At 44.6% G+C, this 17,987-nt stretch overlaps 1 protein-coding gene across 2 annotated transcripts in view; it reads left to right on the forward strand.

The window, feature by feature from the left end:
* Positions 1–17,987, forward strand: part of LOC134929685 (cytochrome P450 26B1) — a 50,617-nt gene extending 32,630 nt beyond the window's left edge. Inside the window, exons 3-7 of one of the 2 annotated variants that reach the window (XR_010178625.1) lie at positions 10,528–10,803; positions 12,279–12,434; positions 14,666–14,947; positions 15,256–17,083; positions 17,222–17,987. Coding sequence is in view for 1 of the 2 variants with exons in the window: in XM_063925265.1 (XP_063781335.1) it covers positions 10,528–10,803; positions 12,279–12,434; positions 14,666–14,947; positions 15,256–15,648 (1,107 nt within the window). In the remaining variant the exon portion in view is untranslated. Of the gene's footprint in view, positions 1–10,527; positions 10,804–12,278; positions 12,435–14,665; positions 14,948–15,255 lie in introns of both variants that reach the window. The other variant, XM_063925265.1, reaches the window with a different exon arrangement.

Below are 17,987 nucleotides of genomic sequence, written 5' to 3' on the forward strand. Positions count from 1 at the left end.
AGAAGAGAGCATTGCGCAGTAATGAGTAGAAGAGAGCACTGCGGAGTAATGAGTAGAAGAGAGCATTGCGCAGTAATGAGTAGAAGAGAGCATTGCGCAGTAATGAGTAGAAGAGAGCATTGCGCAGTAAGGAGTAGAAGAGAGCATTGCGCAGTAATGAGTAGAAGAGAGCATTGCGCAGTAAGGAGTAGAAGAGAGCATTGCGCAGTAATGAGTAGAAGAGAGCATTGCGCAGTAATGAGTAGAAGAGAGCATTGCGCAGTAAGGAGTAGAAGAGAGCATTGCGCAGTAAGGAGTAGAAGAGAGCATTGCGCAGTAATGAGTAGAAGAGAGCATTGCGCAGTAATGAGTAGAAGAGAGCATTGCGCAGTAAGGAGTAGAAGAGAGCATTGCGCAGTAAGGAGTAGAAGAGAGCATTGCGCAGTAATGAGTAGAAGAGAGCATTGCGCAGTAATGAGTAGAAGAGAGCATTGCGCAGTAATGAGTAGAAGAGAGCATTGCGCAGTAATGAGTAGAAGAGAGCATTGCGCAGTAATGAGTAGAAGAGAGCATTGCGCAGTAAGGAGTAGAAGAGAGCATTGCGCAGTAAGGAGTAGAAGAGAGCATTGCGCAGTAATGAGTAGAAGAGAGCATTGCGCAGTAAGGAGTAGAAGAGAGCATTGCGCAGTAATGAGTAGAAGAGAGCATTGCGCAGTAATGAGTAGAAGAGAGCATTGCGCAGTAATGAGTAGAAGAGAGCATTGCGCAGTAAGGAGTAGAAGAGAGCATTGCGGAGTAATGAGTAGAAGAGAGCATTGCGCAGTAATGAGTAGAAGAGAGCATTGCGCAGTAATGAGTAGAAGAGAGCATTGCGCAGTAATGAGTAGAAGAGAGCATTGCGCAGTAATGAGTAGAAGAGAGCATTGCGCAGTAATGAGTAGAAGAGAGCATTGCGCAGTAAAGAGTAGAAGAGAGCATTGCGCAGTAATGAGTAGAAGAGAGCATTGCGCAGTAATGAGTAGAAGAGAGCATTGCGCAGTAATGAGTAGAAGAGAGCATTGCGGAGTAATGAGTAGAAGAGAGCATTGCGCAGTAAGGAGTAGAAGAGAGCATTGCGCAGTAATGAGTAGAAGAGAGCATTGCGCAGTAATGAGTAGAAGAGAGCATTGCGGAGTAATGAGTAGAAGAGAGCATTGCGCAGTAATGAGTAGAAGAGAGCATTGCGCAGTAAGGAGTAGAAGAGAGCATTGCGCAGTAATGAGTAGAAGAGAGCATTGCGCAGTAATGAGTAGAAGAGAGCATTGCGCAGTAATGAGTAGAAGAGAGCATTGCGGAGTAATGAGTAGAAGAGAGCATTGCGCAGTAAGGAGTAGAAGAGAGCACTGCGCAGTAATGAGTAGAAGAGAGCACTGCGCAGTAAGGAGTAGAAGAGAGCACTGCGGAGTAATGAGTAGAAGAGAGCACTGCGCAGTAAGGAGTAGAAGAGAGCACTGCGGAGTAATGAGTAGAAGAGAGCATTGCGCAGTAAGGAGTAGAAGAGAGCATTGCGGAGTAATGAGTAGAAGAGTGCATTGCGCAGTAAGGAGTAGAAGAGAGCACTGCGCAGTAATGAGTAGAAGAGAGCATTGCGCAGTAATGAGTAGAAGAGAGCATTGCGCACAAGTGAGTGGAACAGAGCATTGCACGCTAGTGAGCGGAACAGAGCATTGCACGCTAGTGAGCGGAACAGAGCATTGCACACTAATGAGTGGAACAGAGCATTGCACACTAATAAGTGGAACAGAGCATTGCACGCTAGTGAGCGGAACAGAGCATTGCACGCTAGTGAGCGGAACAGAGCATTGCACGCTAGTGAGCGGAACAGAGCATTGCACGCTAGTGAGCGGAACAGAGCATTGCACGCTAGTGAGCGGAACAGAGCATTGCACACTAATGAGTGGAACAGAGCATTGCACACTAATAAGTGGAACAGAGCATTGCACACTAATGAGTGGAACAGAGCATTGCACGCTAGTGAGCGGAACAGAGCATTGCACACTAATGAGTGGAACAGAGCATTGCACACTAATAAGTGGAACAGAGCATTGCACGCTAGTGAGCGGAACAGAGCATTGCACGCTAGTGAGCGGAACAGAGCATTGCACGCTAGTGAGCGGAACAGAGCATTGCACACTAGTGAGTGAAACAGAGCTTTGAGACAGTTAGGGTGGAATGCCCCACAGACCTTCAGTTACTTATCACTAATATAATAATTGTCTCGTTAGTACTTACCATATGCTACAATGATAGATTTTACCCAAATACACAATACAATAGCAAGTTAGCGGTAAGTGTTCCAGCATTATAAGCACAGATCTAAATGTGTATGTTTGTCCATATGCTCCTAGACCGCCCCTATCAGCGTGCTTAGTAAGTTATTATTATTATAATTATTATTATTACATTTTATTTATAAGGCGCCACAAGTGTTTCGCAGCGCCGTACAAAGAACTGTACAGGGAGATAAAACTCAGCATTACCGTAAATAAATAACAGAAATAGAGTACAGGTAACAAAGAGCACCACTATTCTCAAGACATAATACAGCTAAGATATAAGTGGTGAGGGAGTGATCATTGTACTACTAGGGGCTGGTGGCCATATATGGAGATGAGCCTTTACCAGCAGGAGAGAAAGCGGGTAAAGATGGTCGCTGAGTAGGGGAAAGCTGCGAGTGAAATGTGTCGAGAAGAGGGCTTTGACAACAAGAGGAAAGAGGGCCCTGCTCTGAAGAGCTAACAATCTAGTGGGGAGCGGCGACAGACAGATGACATGAGGTGCAAGCAAGCGAGAGGTAGTCTGATGGCAGTATGTAAGCAAAGCTGAGATGTTCACGGCATGAGGCAGGGGGATGGAGGAGCAGCCTCAGGGACTGGGTTATGCTTTGATGAATAGGAGGGTTTTCAGTGCTTGTTTGAAGCTTTGCAAGGTCGGGGAGAGTCTGATAGAGTGGGGGAGCGCGTTCCACTGAAGGGGTGCAGCACGGGCAAAATCTTGAACTCGAGCATGGGAAGCAGTGACCAGGGTAGAGGAGAGGCGCGGTCGTTGGCCGATCGTAGGACGCTGGAGGGATTATGAAGGGAGAGGAGGTTGGAGATGTAGGGAGCAGTGGAAATAGAGATGGCCTTGTATGTGAGGGTGAGGATAGCTGCCATAGTTAGGGCGCACTTGCACCTACTATCTATCTATCTATCTATCTATCTATCTATCTATCTATCTAATCTCACAATTGTTTTCTATTCTCTATATAAACATGAATGTTCTGTTGCGAGTGTGAGTACCCCTTAGTTCTGAGTACAATATCCCTGGTACTACAGATACCATAGATACAGAAACTGAAAGATAACTCAAAATGATCTATGCCATTTTAGTTCTATAATAGTTCTATGATATATCAATACTTTATACCTGTCCATGGGTTATGTGAGCAAACTCGTGATACCTCTTGTATATGCTAACTTCTGTTTTCTGGACTTATGGGCCCTACAGACACGGCAATACGCCACCGAGCTGCCCGACCGCCGATACAGCAGACGGGCGACCCGGCGATTGGGGGGGGGGGGGGGGGCAGTGACGGGGGGAGTGAAGTTTCTTCACTCCCCCCGTCACTCGGCTCCATAGCAATGCAGGCAAATATGGACGAGATCGTCCATATTGGCCTGCATGCACAGCCGACAGGGCACCAGCGATGAACGAGCGCGGGGCCGCGTATCGTTCATCGCTGGTGCCTCCACACTGACAGATACGAACGGTATCTCGTTCATTAGTGAACAAGATCGTTCATATCTTGCAGTGTTATCACACCAGTGTGTAGGGCGCATTACAAACAGTATCATACATGTGTACAGTGTAACTGCTGAGAGAAATACATTGTAAAGGGATTGTGATTGGTTTTGTAGGGCAGATGAGTTATTGTTTGCTCCAGCACTTACCCACACCGTGGCTGCCCAGAATGCCCTGCCGGTGATATACAGGAATGTGCATTTAAGTTGCCGTACAGTAAGATACAACGTGTCCACACAGGTTTATGTTGTATCCAAGGGCAAGAGTTGATGTACTGTAAGCAGGCGTTTGTGGACAGGGCCTGATTAAGACTCTAAATGGTCCTAAGCAAGATACTGGCTCGGGTCCCCTTTTCCTCCCGTCTTCTAGATTGGAAAACAAAAAATACACATTAAAAACAGGTTAGACCAGTGGTTCCCAAAAATGTTTTTTTTTTTTTTTTAATTAATTTTGAAAAAAATCTTAAATTAAGTAAATTGTGCCTACCTGTCATCCTTAGGGTCAGTTATGTGGTGGTAGATAGGGATGTGTTACCTGTCATCCTCAGGGTCAGTTATGTGGTGGTAGATAGGGATGTGTTACCTGTCATCCTTATGGTCAGTTATATGGTGGTAGATAGGGATGTGTTACCTGTCATCCTTATGGTCAGTTATGTGGTGGTATATAGGGATGTGTTACCTGTCATCCTTAGGGTCAGTTATGTGGTGGTATATAGGGATGTGTTACCTGTCATCCTTAGGGTCAGTTATGTGGTGGTAGATAGGGATGTGTTACCTGTCATCCTTAGGGTCAGTTATGTGGTGGTATATAGGGATGTGTTACCTGTCATCCTTAGGGTCAGTTATGTGGTGGTATATAGGGATGTTACCTGTCATCCTTAGGGTCAGTTATGTGGTGGTATATAGGGATGTTACCTGTCATCCTTAGGGTCAGTTATGTGGTGGTATATAGGGATGTTACCTGTCATCCTTATGGTCAGTTATGTGGTGGTAGATAGGGATGTGTTACCTGTCATCCTTAGGGTCAGTTATATGGTGGTAGATAGGGATGTGTTACCTGTCATCCTCAGGGTCAGTTATGTGGTGGTAGATAGGGATGTGTTACCTGTCATCCTTATGGTCAGTTATATGGTGGTAGATAGGGATGTGTTACCTGTCATCCTTATGGTCAGTTATGTGGTGGTATATAGGGATGTGTTACCTGTCATCCTTAGGGTCAGTTATGTGGTGGTAGATAGGGATGTGTTACCTGTCATCCTTAGGGTCAGTTATGTGGTGGTATATAGGGATGTGTTACCTGTCATCCTTAGGGTCAGTTATGTGGTGGTATATAGGGATGTTACCTGTCATCCTTAGGGTCAGTTATGTGGTGGTATATAGGGATGTTACCTGTCATCCTTAGGGTCAGTTATGTGGTGGTATATAGGGATGTTACCTGTCATCCTTATGGTCAGTTATGTGGTGGTAGATAGGGATGTGTTACCTGTCATCCTTAGGGTCAGTTATATGGTGGTAGATAGGGATGTGTTACCTGTCATCCTTATGGTCAGTTATATGGTGGTAGATAGGGATGTGTTACCTGTCATCCTTATGGTCAGTTATATGGTGGTAGATATGGATGTGTTACCTGTCATCCTTCTGGTCAGTTATATGGTGGTAGATAGGGATGTGTTACCTGTCATCCTTATGGTCAGTTATGTGTTGGTAGATAGGGATGTGTTACCTGTCATCCTTATGGTCAGTTATGTGGTGGTAGATAGGGATGTGTTACCTGTCATCCTTATGGTCAGTTATGTGGTGGTAGATAGGGATGTGTTACCTGTCATCCTTATGGTCAGTTATATGGTGGTCGATAGGGATGTGTTACCTGTCATCCTTAGGGTCAGTTATGTGGTGGTAGATAGGAATGTGTTACCTGTCATCCTTATGGTCAGTTATGTGGTGGTATATAGGGATGTGTTACCTGTCATCCTTATGGTCAGTTATGTGGTGGTAGATAGGGATGTGTTACCTGTCATCCTTAGGGTCAGTTATGTGGTAGTAGATATGGATGTTACCTGTCATCCTTATGGTCAGTTATGTGGTGGTAGATAGGGATGTACTTACCTGTCATCCTTATGGTCAGTTATGTGGTGGTAGATAGGGATGTGTTACCTGTCTTCCTTATGGTCAGTTATGTGGTGGTAGATAAGGATGTGTTACCTGTCATCCTTATGGTCAGTTATGTGGTGGTAGATAGGGATGTACTTACCTGTCATCCTTAGGGTCAGTTATATGGTGATAGATAGGGATGTACTTACCTGTCATCCTTAGGATCAGTTATGTGGTGGTAGATAGGGATGTACTTACCTGTCATCCTTAGGGTCAGTTATGTGGTGGCAGATAGGGATGTGTTACCTGTCATCCTTAGGGTCAGTTATGTGGTGGTAGATAGGGATGTACTTACCTGTGATCCTTAGGGTCAGTTATATGGTGGTAGATAGGGATGTGTTACCTGTCATCCTTAGGGTCAGTTATGTGGTGGTAGATAGGGATGTGTTACCTGTCATCCTTAGGGTCAGTTATGTGGTGGTAGATAGGGATGTGTTACCTGTCATCCTTAGGGTCAGTTATGTGGTGGTAGATAGGGATGTGTTACCTGTCTTCCTTATGGTCAGTTATGTGGTGGTAGATAGGGATGTGTTACCTGTCTTCCTTATGGTCAGTTATGTGGTGGTAGATAGGGATGTGTTACCTGTCTTCCTTATGGTCAGTTATGTGGTGGTAGATAGGGATGTGTTACCTGTCATCCTTATGGTCAGTTATGTGGTGGTAGATAGGGATGTACTTACCTGTCATCCTTAGGGTCAGTTATATGGTGTTAGATAGGGATGTACTTACCTGTCATCCTTAGGATCAGTTATGTGTTGGTAGATAGGGATGTGTTACCTGTCATCCTTATGGTCAGTTATGTGGTGGTAGATAGGGATGTGTTACCTGTCATCCTTATGGTCAGTTATGTGGTGGTAGATAGGGATGTGTTACCTGTCTTCCTTATGGTCAGTTATGTGGTGGTAGATAGGGATGTGTTACCTGTCATCCTTATGGTCAGTTATGTGGTGGTAGATAGGGATGTACTTACCTGTCATCCTTAGGGTCAGTTATATGGTGTTAGATAGGGATGTACTTACCTGTCATCCTTAGGATCAGTTATGTGGTGGTATATAGGGATGTGTTACCTGTCATCCTTATGGTCAGTTATGTGGTGGTAGATAGGGATGTGTTACCTGTCATCCTTATGGTCAGTTATGTGGTGGTAGATAGGGATGTGTTACCTGTCATCCTTAGGGTCAGTTATGTGGTGGTAGATAGGGATGTGTTACCTGTCATCCTTAGGGTCAGTTATGTGGTGGTAGATAGGAATGTGTTACCTGTCATCCTTAGGGTCAGTTATATGGTGTTAGATAGGGATGTACTTACCTGTCATCCTTAGGATCAGTTATGTGGTGGTATATAGGGATGTGTTACCTGTCATCCTTATGGTCAGTTATGTGGTGGTAGATAGGGATGTGTTACCTGTCACCCTTATGGTCAGTTATGTGGTGGTAGATAGGGATGTACTTACCTGTCATCCTTAGGGTCAGTTATATGTTGTTAGATAGGGATGTACTTACCTGTCATCCTTAGGATCAGTTATGTGGTGGTAGATAGGGATGTGTTACCTGTCATCCTTAGGGTCAGTTATGTGGTGGTAGATAGGGATGTGTTACCTGTCATCCTTAGGGTCAGTTATGTGGTGGTAGATAGAGATGTGTTACCTGTCATCCTTATGGTCAGTTATGTGGTGGTAGATAGGGATGTGTTACCTGTCATCCTTATGGTCAGTTATGTGGTGGTAGATAGGGATGTGTTACCTGTCATCCTTAGGGTCAGTTATGTGGTGGTAGATAGGGATGTGTTACCTGTCATCCTTATGGTCAGTTATGTGGTGGTAGATAGGGATGTGTTACCTGTCATCCTTATGGTCAGTTATGTGGTGGTAGATAGGGATGTGTTACCTGTCATCCTTATGGTCAGTTATGTGGTGGTAGATAGGGATGTGTTACCTGTCATCCTTAGGGTCAGTTATGTGGTGGTAGATAGAGATGTGTTACCTGTCATGCTTAGGGTCAGATATGTGGTCGTAGATGGGGATGTGTTACCTGTCCACCTTATGGTCAGTTATATAGTGGTAGATAGGGATGTGTTACCTGTCACCCTTAGGGTCAGTTATGTGGTGGTAGATAGGGATGTGTTACCTGTCATCCTTAGGGTCAGTTATGTGGTGGTAGATAGGGATGTGTTACCTGTCATCCTTAGGGTCAGTTATGTGGTGGCAGATAGGGATGTGTTACCTGTCATCCTTATGGTCAGTTATGTGGTGGTAGATAGGGATGTGTTACCTGTCATCCTTATGGTCAGTTATATAGTGGTTTAGAGTTGTGCTTCTGATTGTCCTCATGTTTTATGATTGGTCGCCACAAGCACTAGTTTCCCCTATCACTTTGACTCAGCTCGCTGTGCCCTGCTATCTGCTGCCTAGTAACACCTGCGATGGGCTTTGTGGGGAACTAGGTTACCTGTGTTTCATAGGAAAACTTTTGTGAAAAATTAGCTAGAAAATGATAAAAGGGCGAATATGAGACAGTTATTAGAAATAGGCATGCTCTATTAGTTGCACAGAATATGGTCCTTTGCTTGCAGATTGTGGAATGTAAAGAAAAAAACCCGACCAGAAAACTAGCAGAGCAAGAGTATATTTTGCAAGAGCAGTATCTAACAATACATTAAATAATTTTTTTATTTTTTTTTATTTAAGTATTTACCTTTTCACGCCATATAAATGGAAATAAATATTGTCTATAAATTACCTTTTTTTTTCCCTCCTTTCTTCAGTTTACTGAAAAATTAGCCTTAGACCAAGTAATTCAAGCGTGTTTTAAATGGGTTCACTACGGCTGGCCGGCGGTCGGGCTCCCGGCGACCAGCATCCCGGCGCCGGGAGCCCGACCGCCGGCTTACCGACAGCTTGGCGAGCGCAAATGAGCCCCTTGCGGGCTCGCTGCGCTCGCCACGCTACGGGCACGGTGGCGCGCTACGCGCGCCACACTATTTTATTCTCCCTCTATGGGGGTCGTGGACCCCCACGAGGGAAAATAATTGTCGGTATTCCGGCTGTCGGGCTCCCGGCGCCGGTATACTGAGCGCCGGGAGCCCGACCGCCGGCAAACAGAAGACCACCCGTTTTAAATCAGTGGTTCTCAACCTCGGTCCTCAAGTACCCCCAACAGTTCATGTTTTCCAGGTCTCCTCACAGGATTGCAAGTGAAATAATTTGCTCCACCTGTGGGTCTTTTATAATGTGTCAGTGAGTAATGAATACACCTGTTCAACTGCTAGATGACTTGGAAAACATGAACTGTCGGGGTACTTGACGACCGAGGTTGAGAACCACTGGTTTAAATGACTAGTTCAAAACTGATCTACTATGTTTAAACTAATTTAGCTGTGGTCCAGTGTAACATCAACAAGAGTTAGACAGTTTGTTTCAAACAGTGCCGCAAACACGGCTGTACTCTAAGAACGTACCAGAAATTAATCACAGTTGGCACCAAGTACTCAGGTTGTAATGTCCCGAAAAATCAATTGACAGCCTGGAATGCACACAGTAGACTTGTAGTGTGAGCAATTCCTGAAAGATACACTAGAGGGCGCACTTCTTGCATTTATTTTACACGTAACAAACACCATTGGATACTTTTCTGCCACAGTAGTTTTTCAGTTTCCTGCAAGTACAAATTAATGTGTCAATTGTAGACGGTTCTGCTTGATTTGAGGTGTCTGGAGTGGTTATGCATGGCCTAAGAAACTATTACTGTAAATATATTACATAGCTAATCTGACATGGTGGGTTGGTATTTTATTATTTTTGACTACTTATCTCTTATGTTTTTGCTTTAGAACGGTGCAGTAAGTTATGGGTTAATTTGCCCCATATTTATTTTATATAACAAAAAGTTACAATTGCTATGTTCCTTCAGATCACTTTCATTTATGTGATTGTACATCAACACAAGTCACTTACTGTAAACAATATGTCCACATCTTCGCTTAACCCCTTGCTTCTCAGCCATGTATTTATATCATCAGAGCTGGTTCTTTCTATTGCTCTGTCTGATAACAGACAGCTAGAAAGCACAGATGCCAGGAGGGTCTCATAGTGCCTGGTGAACTGATAGGGTGAATAGTCGTGCAGCCCACAAACCAGCTTCCACTATTACGCATAGGTAACAGGTGCCCTTTCAAGCTGAATCTGAGATGTCTAGCCGTTGTCTACAGGTGCTGCTCCGCTGTGCAATTGCAGTAAGCGGCAGAGGTGTAATCTTACAAAAAAACTTGGTAAACAGAAGTATTGTGAGAATGGGGATTCGGCCAGGAAAGTCTTACATGTACCGACGGCTGCTGACTTCTGGGGAAATTCTCAAATTCACACATTGCTTGTGTTTCCTACCAGCCCAGACTGACACGTTTCTTCTTGCCGTATTATTCTTGCTCTGAGAAGTTCAGCTATTGCCCATTTTATACTCCTCGCTGCGCAGTTGCCAAGGAACACTGTGGGCGAGTAGTCCCAGCCTCTGTCAGTTATTGATTCTGTCGCGTCACTGATTTTTCTGCTAAATTGACCCGTTTCATTATTTATCTCCTGAAGGTGTTCTCTAAAATCTTCAGCCATGAGGCACTGGAGACCTACCTCCCAAAAATACAGCTGGTGATCCAGGATACGTTGAGGCTTTGGAGCAGCCATCCAGAGCCTATCAATGTCTACTGTGAGGCGCAGAAGCTGACCTTCCGTATGGCCATCCGAGTTCTGCTAGGGTTCAGACTGTCCGACGAGGAACTGAGCCATCTGTTCCAGGTCTTCCAACAGTTCGTTGAGAACGTCTTCTCCTTGCCGGTGGACCTACCGTTCAGTGGTTACCGAAGAGTAAGTTCCCTGCTATACTTATGGCCTATCACAAACCATGAATTATGTCATAATGCTATACGGGCCACAGGCTGCACCCTAGCTTTGGGACCTGCTGGTAAGAATGGTCTGTCAATGTCGGGTCATCCCCATCTCCGAAGCCTCCTTCCCCATTTATTACTAAACAATACTAAGAGTTTAACATAAGGCTAGGAAAGTGGCACTGAGCAGGTGCTCAATACTACACAGCAGTACTTAAAATTGCACACAGGAATAAGGAAGTTGCATTGATCAAGTGATCAATACTGAGATTTACACAGCGTTAAGGAAACGGCACTGAGCAAATGATTATTATTACAGAACAATACTGGAAATTGCACACAGGGCTAAGGAGGCGGCTCTGATACTGCCTTCAGACATATAACCCGGGAATTTGCTGGGTCTAGCAAGCTGACAAATTCCTGGGTCTTAGCTACTGGTTGGGAGCAGGGTCGTAGATCCGGGACAAAGTCCTGTGTTGCGTCCTTTCACACATGCAGAAATCCCAGATTGATGCGTGTTCACGTGCAAAACATGGGATTTAGCTGCATGTGTAAAAGAGGTATGAGGATGTGATCAACACTACAGAACGGGTGTAGTATGGTATGCCGTCGGCCGGGCTCCCGGCGACCAGCTTACCGGCGCCGGGAGCCCGACCGCCGGCATACCGACAGCGTGGCAAGCGCAAAGGAGCCTCTTGCGGGCTCGCTGCGCTCGCCATTCTGCGGGTGCTATTTATTCTCCCTCCAGGGGGGTCGTGGACCCCCACGAGGGAGAATATCTGTCGGTTTGCCGGGTGTCGGGATTCCGGCGCCGGTATACTGTGCGCCGGGATCCCGACATTCGGCATACTGAAGACCACCCCTACAGAACAATACTGGTAATTGCACACAGGGCTAAGGAAGCAGCACTGTGCAGGGACAAATCTGCACAGAGCCGAGCAGTCTGGAAATGAGATACACTGGCTTATTATATAATGCTTTATTATCTTCTTTCTTCTCTCTCGCTTTTACCTGCCAGTGAACATCATCATCTTAAAATATACTGCACACAAAAGAAAGCTTAAACACATCAACGGCATGAGCTCATTCTCCATGATGACTAATGGCTGAAACCAATTAATATTTTTTAATTTAGGATTTAGCCAGATTCTTCTTAAGTCATGGAATTTAGAAATGTATTTTGTTTAGTCCTCACCTATGAAATGCCTGCTGTTTTATTGGGGTTTAGGGCAGTGCGAGGCGTGAAAGAGGCTGAGGAATTTCTGATGCCTCATAAATAATAATACTGAGCACGTCACTGGGGCGCCGAGCAAAGCTCTTACAGGCTTTGTGTCATGTTTTCAAATGACGGACCTGGAGATAATAAATAATATGTACTCCGTTTTCTATATGAATGCATTTATGTCTCATGGAGAACGTTTTGGTACCAACGTCATGGTTCTCTCTTTTGAATAGGGTATTAGAGCGCGAGAGACCCTACTGAGGGGCCTGGAGAAAGCTATTCAGGAGAAGCTGCAGAACACTCAAGGGAAGGACTATACTGATGCTCTGGATGTATTGATTGAGAGCGGGAAGGAACACGGCAACGAGCTGACCATGCAGGAGCTGAAGGTGAGTGGCGTTCTATGCAGACCAGCGGCCTTCTGAGCTGTACACATCCATTGGAAGACTTGTATATACATAGGGGCTGATGCAGAGTCAGTACGATGCCAGCCTGCATAGCATATATTGCGTGATTTCGCTCTGCTGATTCTCAGAAGCTAAACGCACACAGTATGCGCATATTCAGGGATCCGGTCTGAAGATCGACAGTGTCTAGGTCGACAATGTTTAGGTCGACCACTATAGGTCGACAGGGTTTCTAGGTCGACATGTGCTAGGTCGACAGGTCTAAAGGTCGACATGAGTTTTTCACATTTTTTTTGGGGGGGGGATTTTTTCATACTTAACGATCCACGTGGACTACGATTGGAACGGTAAAGTGTGCCGAGCGAAGCGGTAGCGGAGCGAAGGCACCATGCCCGAAGCATGGCGAGCGAAGCGAGCCATGCGAGGGGACGCGGTGCACTAATTTGGGATCCCGGTCACTCTACGAAGAAAACAACACAAAAAAATAAATAAATCCTCATGTCGACCTTTAGACATGTCGACCTAGAAACCCTGTCAACATTCCATCCATGTCGACCTAGTGACTGTCGACCTATAGTGGTCGACCTAAACATTGTCGACCTAGATACTGTCGATAAAACGAACCACACCTGCATATTCAGACCCAGTTTACACGTATCAAAACCTTATGACCGGAGCAGCAGAAAAGAGGAGACAAGGGTCATTCTCACAAGAATGGAACTCGTGCAGCACAGCAAGTAGGCACATATACATCTGTTAGATGTATCTTTTGCTCCTCCTGCAGGGCAAGTGTGATTACTCACTGATGAGATTCGTAGTCGCTCTGATGAGGTCCACGGGCCAGGAACAGGTCTCAGAGCACAGGTATTTTGTATGTTCTTGCCCAGGACTCCCAGGCTCCCGGAGAACGGGCGGGAGATTAGTTAGTTCACCGTGCTGGATGCAGATCCAGTTACATCATATGGTGGTAATGGCAGAGGAATCATTGACATGTTGAGGATTCATGCCCAGGCCACTTGGCCGTTGCCCAGGTTCATTTCCGTGCCAAGTACCCAGACTGCTTGTTGAATTCCAGCTACTGAAGAGAGACTGAGCTGGCAGATGCTATCGCATAGTAGGAAGCAATGGCACGGAAAGCAGGTGTTTGTCATTAGGGCAATGGCGAGCCACGTGACGTCTGCATCACCTGCAACGTTCATGTTTCACAAGTGGCCTTGCCCTCTACTAAGAGTGGAGCCGCTGATATTGCTTCTGTCCGTGTGTAGGTAGTGAGGGCGCTTTACAAAACTAGTCAACATAGAGGATGTAAAAAGGAAAATTGTCAAGTTGGATCTTCCACCCAGACCATCTCGGTTCTTGGTGTGTGAGTACAATATAGATACCTCTCAGTCTGTCTTATTTTTATTACCAATTATGTATATCGAAGACATATTCCACATTGCTTTACGAATATTATTCCGTTCCGGTGGGGCTTACAATCTACATTCTCTATCACATGTACTCACATATACACACTAGGGTTCTGTAATTGTTTTCAGTAGACAAGTAGCCTACCAGTGGAATTTTCATTTGTGGTATAAAATTGGAGCACCCAGAGAAAATCAACATAAACAGGGGGAGAACATGCAAACTCTGTTCTGGTGAGGCAGCAAAGCTAAGCCATCTGTGCTGCCCAAATATATTTTAAATGGGTTGGGGCTGGGGTCCTGGCGGTCAGCATACCAAAAGCCCCTTGCAGGCTCGCTGTTCTTGCCACGCAGTGGGCTCGCTGCGTTTGCCACACAGCCCCTCGTTAGCTCGCCACAGGCTCTGTTCCCACACTATGGGTGTTGTGGACACCCATGAGTGGGAATAGTGCCTGTGGGTCGGCATTCTGATTGATCGGGATCCCGGCGTTGGTATGGTGATCGGGGGGGGGGTTACCGAGCACCGGTCACATAACCGGATCCCATTTTAAACAAGGGAAGTTTGAATATAATGCTTCTCTAAATATTAGCATACATTAATATGCAGTGGACCCACGATGATCTAGTTAAATTAGAACTATAGATTACAGTACCATAGGCTGAAATGAAAAAGAGCGTCCTCTGCTGACATAATTATCGCGAGGAATGGTAGAATAATTTTTTCGTTGGCGGAAAATATGCATGGCAGATAACAGCATGGAGACACAGATTTCCCTGACAGCTTCGCGGTTTTTTTTTCTTCTACAGGATGGAACCCTGGAACTGATATTTGCAGCATATGCCACCACCGCTAGTGCCAGCACTTCACTCATTATGCAGCTTCTCAAGCACCCGGCCGTCCTGGAGAAGCTGAGGGAGGAACTGCGAGGGAACGGAATCCTTCACAACGGTTGTGTCTGCGAGGGAGCTCTACGCGTGGACACCATCAGCAGTCTGCATTACCTGGACTGCGTCATCAAGGAGCTTCTGAGGCTCTTCAGTCCCATCTCCGGCGGATACCGGACAGTGCTGCAAACCTTTGAGTTGGACGTAAGTATTTTGAAACAGGCTTGTTACAGGTCGATATTGGTAGAAGCATTTCATACATGCAGGGAAGCGGTAACGGCAATACATAACGTGTGCAGTTGCCGGAAAAAAACAGATAGCCTTTCATACTTCTCCCCCATGATGTAGCACTATTTGCTGATACACAAAAATCTCACAATGTTCTGGATAATTATTTGTGATATTTAGACTCAAAGTAATAATTCAACTTTGGTAGTTTTTTCTTTCCCATCTTACATTTTGACTATACTTGCTGTCGCCGTAATAGCAACTATTTGCTTTCTGATTTCCAGGGCTTCCAAATTCCAAAAGGTTGGAGTGTGTTGTACAGCATCCGGGACACCCATGACACCGCTCCAGTCTTCAAGGACGTTCATGTCTTTGACCCAGATCGTTTTGGAACGGACCGCACAGAAGACAAAGATGGCAGGTTCAACTATCTGCCGTTTGGCGGAGGAATACGGAACTGTCTGGGCAAACAGCTGGCCAAGCTTTTCTTGAAGACCTTGGCGATAGAATTGGCCAGCATGAGCAGGTTTGAGCTGGCAACCAGGACTTTCCCAAAGATTATGCCAGTCCCTGTGGTCCATCCAGCTGACGAACTGAAGGTCAGGTTTTTCGGACTCGATTCCAACCAAAATGAAATCGTGACAGAGACAGAAGCCATGTTGGGTGCTACAGTGTAGCCTTAAATATTTTTGTTCCTTTTTATTATTATTTTTTCATTATGGAGAAGGCAAAAAAAATGGAAGATAAGCACACAGTCAAAAATCAAAGCTAGACCGTAACCACCAAGAAAAATATATCCACAATACTAATAAGTATATCAAGCCACCAAATCATGAATATATCACTGTGGAATGCGTAACTTAAAATATATTAACATATATACATTAATGGGATTCAGGTCCTGTGTTTATGGATCTTGCTGCAAAAAAGGATGCAGGGAACATCAGCCCGGGAATGACTTGATGTAAGCATTTGTGCAGAGCTGGTCGACCTCATTGATGAGGGATTCTTGGGTGGTCTTCAACTGTTTACAAGTTGTCCTCCCCCTAAAGTTGCTTTTTTTTTTGTCTTTATTCCAAAAGTTGTTTCAGTGTTACACACATCAGGGATACCAGGGTTTTCCTACTGTTGTTGCTAGACCTGCCTTATTTTATTGTCTATGTCAAAAACTTTGACTTAAGCTTGTAATGCCGGGTTGATGTGTTGAGTGTTCTTTAGCAGCAGAAAGCTATCAGAGTTAACTTTGAAACCATGGTGGTCAAGATCTAGAACCCGGCAAAATCACTGGAATGAATGTTTTTTTTTTCTCTCCAACAAAGATGGAAGTTATTTAAGATGAAGCTAAAGGTGGACACCACTGATAGATCTTCTCCCTGTCCCATTCATGTACTTTCACAAGCAGAATGGTTGGGCCAAGTGGTCTTCAGCTTGCATTTTAGCTAGTGTTTATAATAATGAGTGAAAATTATCCTCTCCACTAGTGGGTAGGCAAATTAGATGAGCGGCACTTGATAGAAGAGGTTGATGACCGTGCCGCTGTGACCATCAACAAAATACATATATATGTCTATCATGTGATATAAACATTTCTGAAAAATTACTGATATTTGTAATGTGTTCAAAGATCTCTAATTTTAGAGGCAAGTGCCTTATCTATACAGTCTACTTTATCTTGATACCATGTAGATCCCTCCCATAGATCCATTCACCAGCTGCGAGCCAGGACATAGTGACCTGCTAATCTTTACTCTGTACGTCTGTTACATTCCATGTAAGTCATGATAGAAGTTTTTGCAGCTCAGAGGCCATTTGTTTGATGGCCTTTCAAATATGTCCCCAAGATCTGAAATATTTTTGCACAATGTTTTATTTTAGCCATATAAGCTTTTAAGATAACACTGGCCTTGGTAACTGCCTGGTCAATGTTGGAAAATACCTGAAGACCTGGCGCTGGGTAATAGTTCAGAATTAGGAGATGCTTGGGAATCTGAGGAGTATAAACAGTCCGCAATGTCTGTTGCACTACAGTTGCCAGCCAACCTAGAGTTCGGGCGATTAGTCAACACAGGGATGATGTAATGTATTATGCATTGTATATGGTCTAATCCAGTGGTTCTCAAACTCGGTCCTCAGGACCCCACACTGTTCATGTTTTCCATGTCACCCAGCAGATGCACTGTGTATCACCAACTGTCACATTTTAAAAATCTACAGGTGACCTGCAAAACATGAACCGTGTGGGGTCCTGAGGACCGAGTTTGAGAACCTGTGGTCTAATCTCATATCAAGGCTCGAATTACTATTCTTATTTATTTCAGCCATCTATACAGAAAGTTTTACATTTAATAACACTCCAGAAGACATATTGTTAGACTACAGTAGAAAATCTCAGTATTAACTCATGGTTGTTCTGAGACCAGCACTCAATTGCCATCTTACAGAAGAAATAATTTGGGCAGAAAATTTAAGTCTGTTCAATTAAGCAGGACATTGCACTTTGTTAGAAAGCATTTGCAATTCTGTGTTCCAGTACTCGGAAAAACTTCACAGCGTCCGTTATTGTTAGAATAAGTCTGGAATCATAGGTGTGTGGATATTTTGTTAGGTAATACTACAGTAAGCTAGATAACTCTCCTTGTAACAATGGGGCAGATTTTAGATGGAAATATCGCAGTCACTGGAGCACAAACCTTTATGCTACCCTGTGTATTATTTATATACTATTTATTCACTCTCTCTCTCTCTCTCTCTATATATATATATGTATAAAAAATAAATACAAAAGCAGGTGGGGTTAATACATATTAGTCCCTGTGCTCTCAGCGGTGTCTTGCAAATTGCTTTTCAATTCCCCGCCACCATACTCTGAAGAGGTGCCGCATTCAGGGTGTATTCATAAGCTGAGTATCCAGGGGATTGAAACGCGTCACTCATTGATTTTCTTTTTTCAAAGTGTCACTTATTATCAGTAAACACTTATTGGGCAAATTCATGTAAAGACTTTTCTGTGCCCTTT

The sequence above is a fragment of the Pseudophryne corroboree genome, chromosome 1 (assembly GCF_028390025.1).
Source record: "Pseudophryne corroboree isolate aPseCor3 chromosome 1, aPseCor3.hap2, whole genome shotgun sequence".
Taxonomy (NCBI): domain Eukaryota; kingdom Metazoa; phylum Chordata; class Amphibia; order Anura; family Myobatrachidae; genus Pseudophryne; species Pseudophryne corroboree.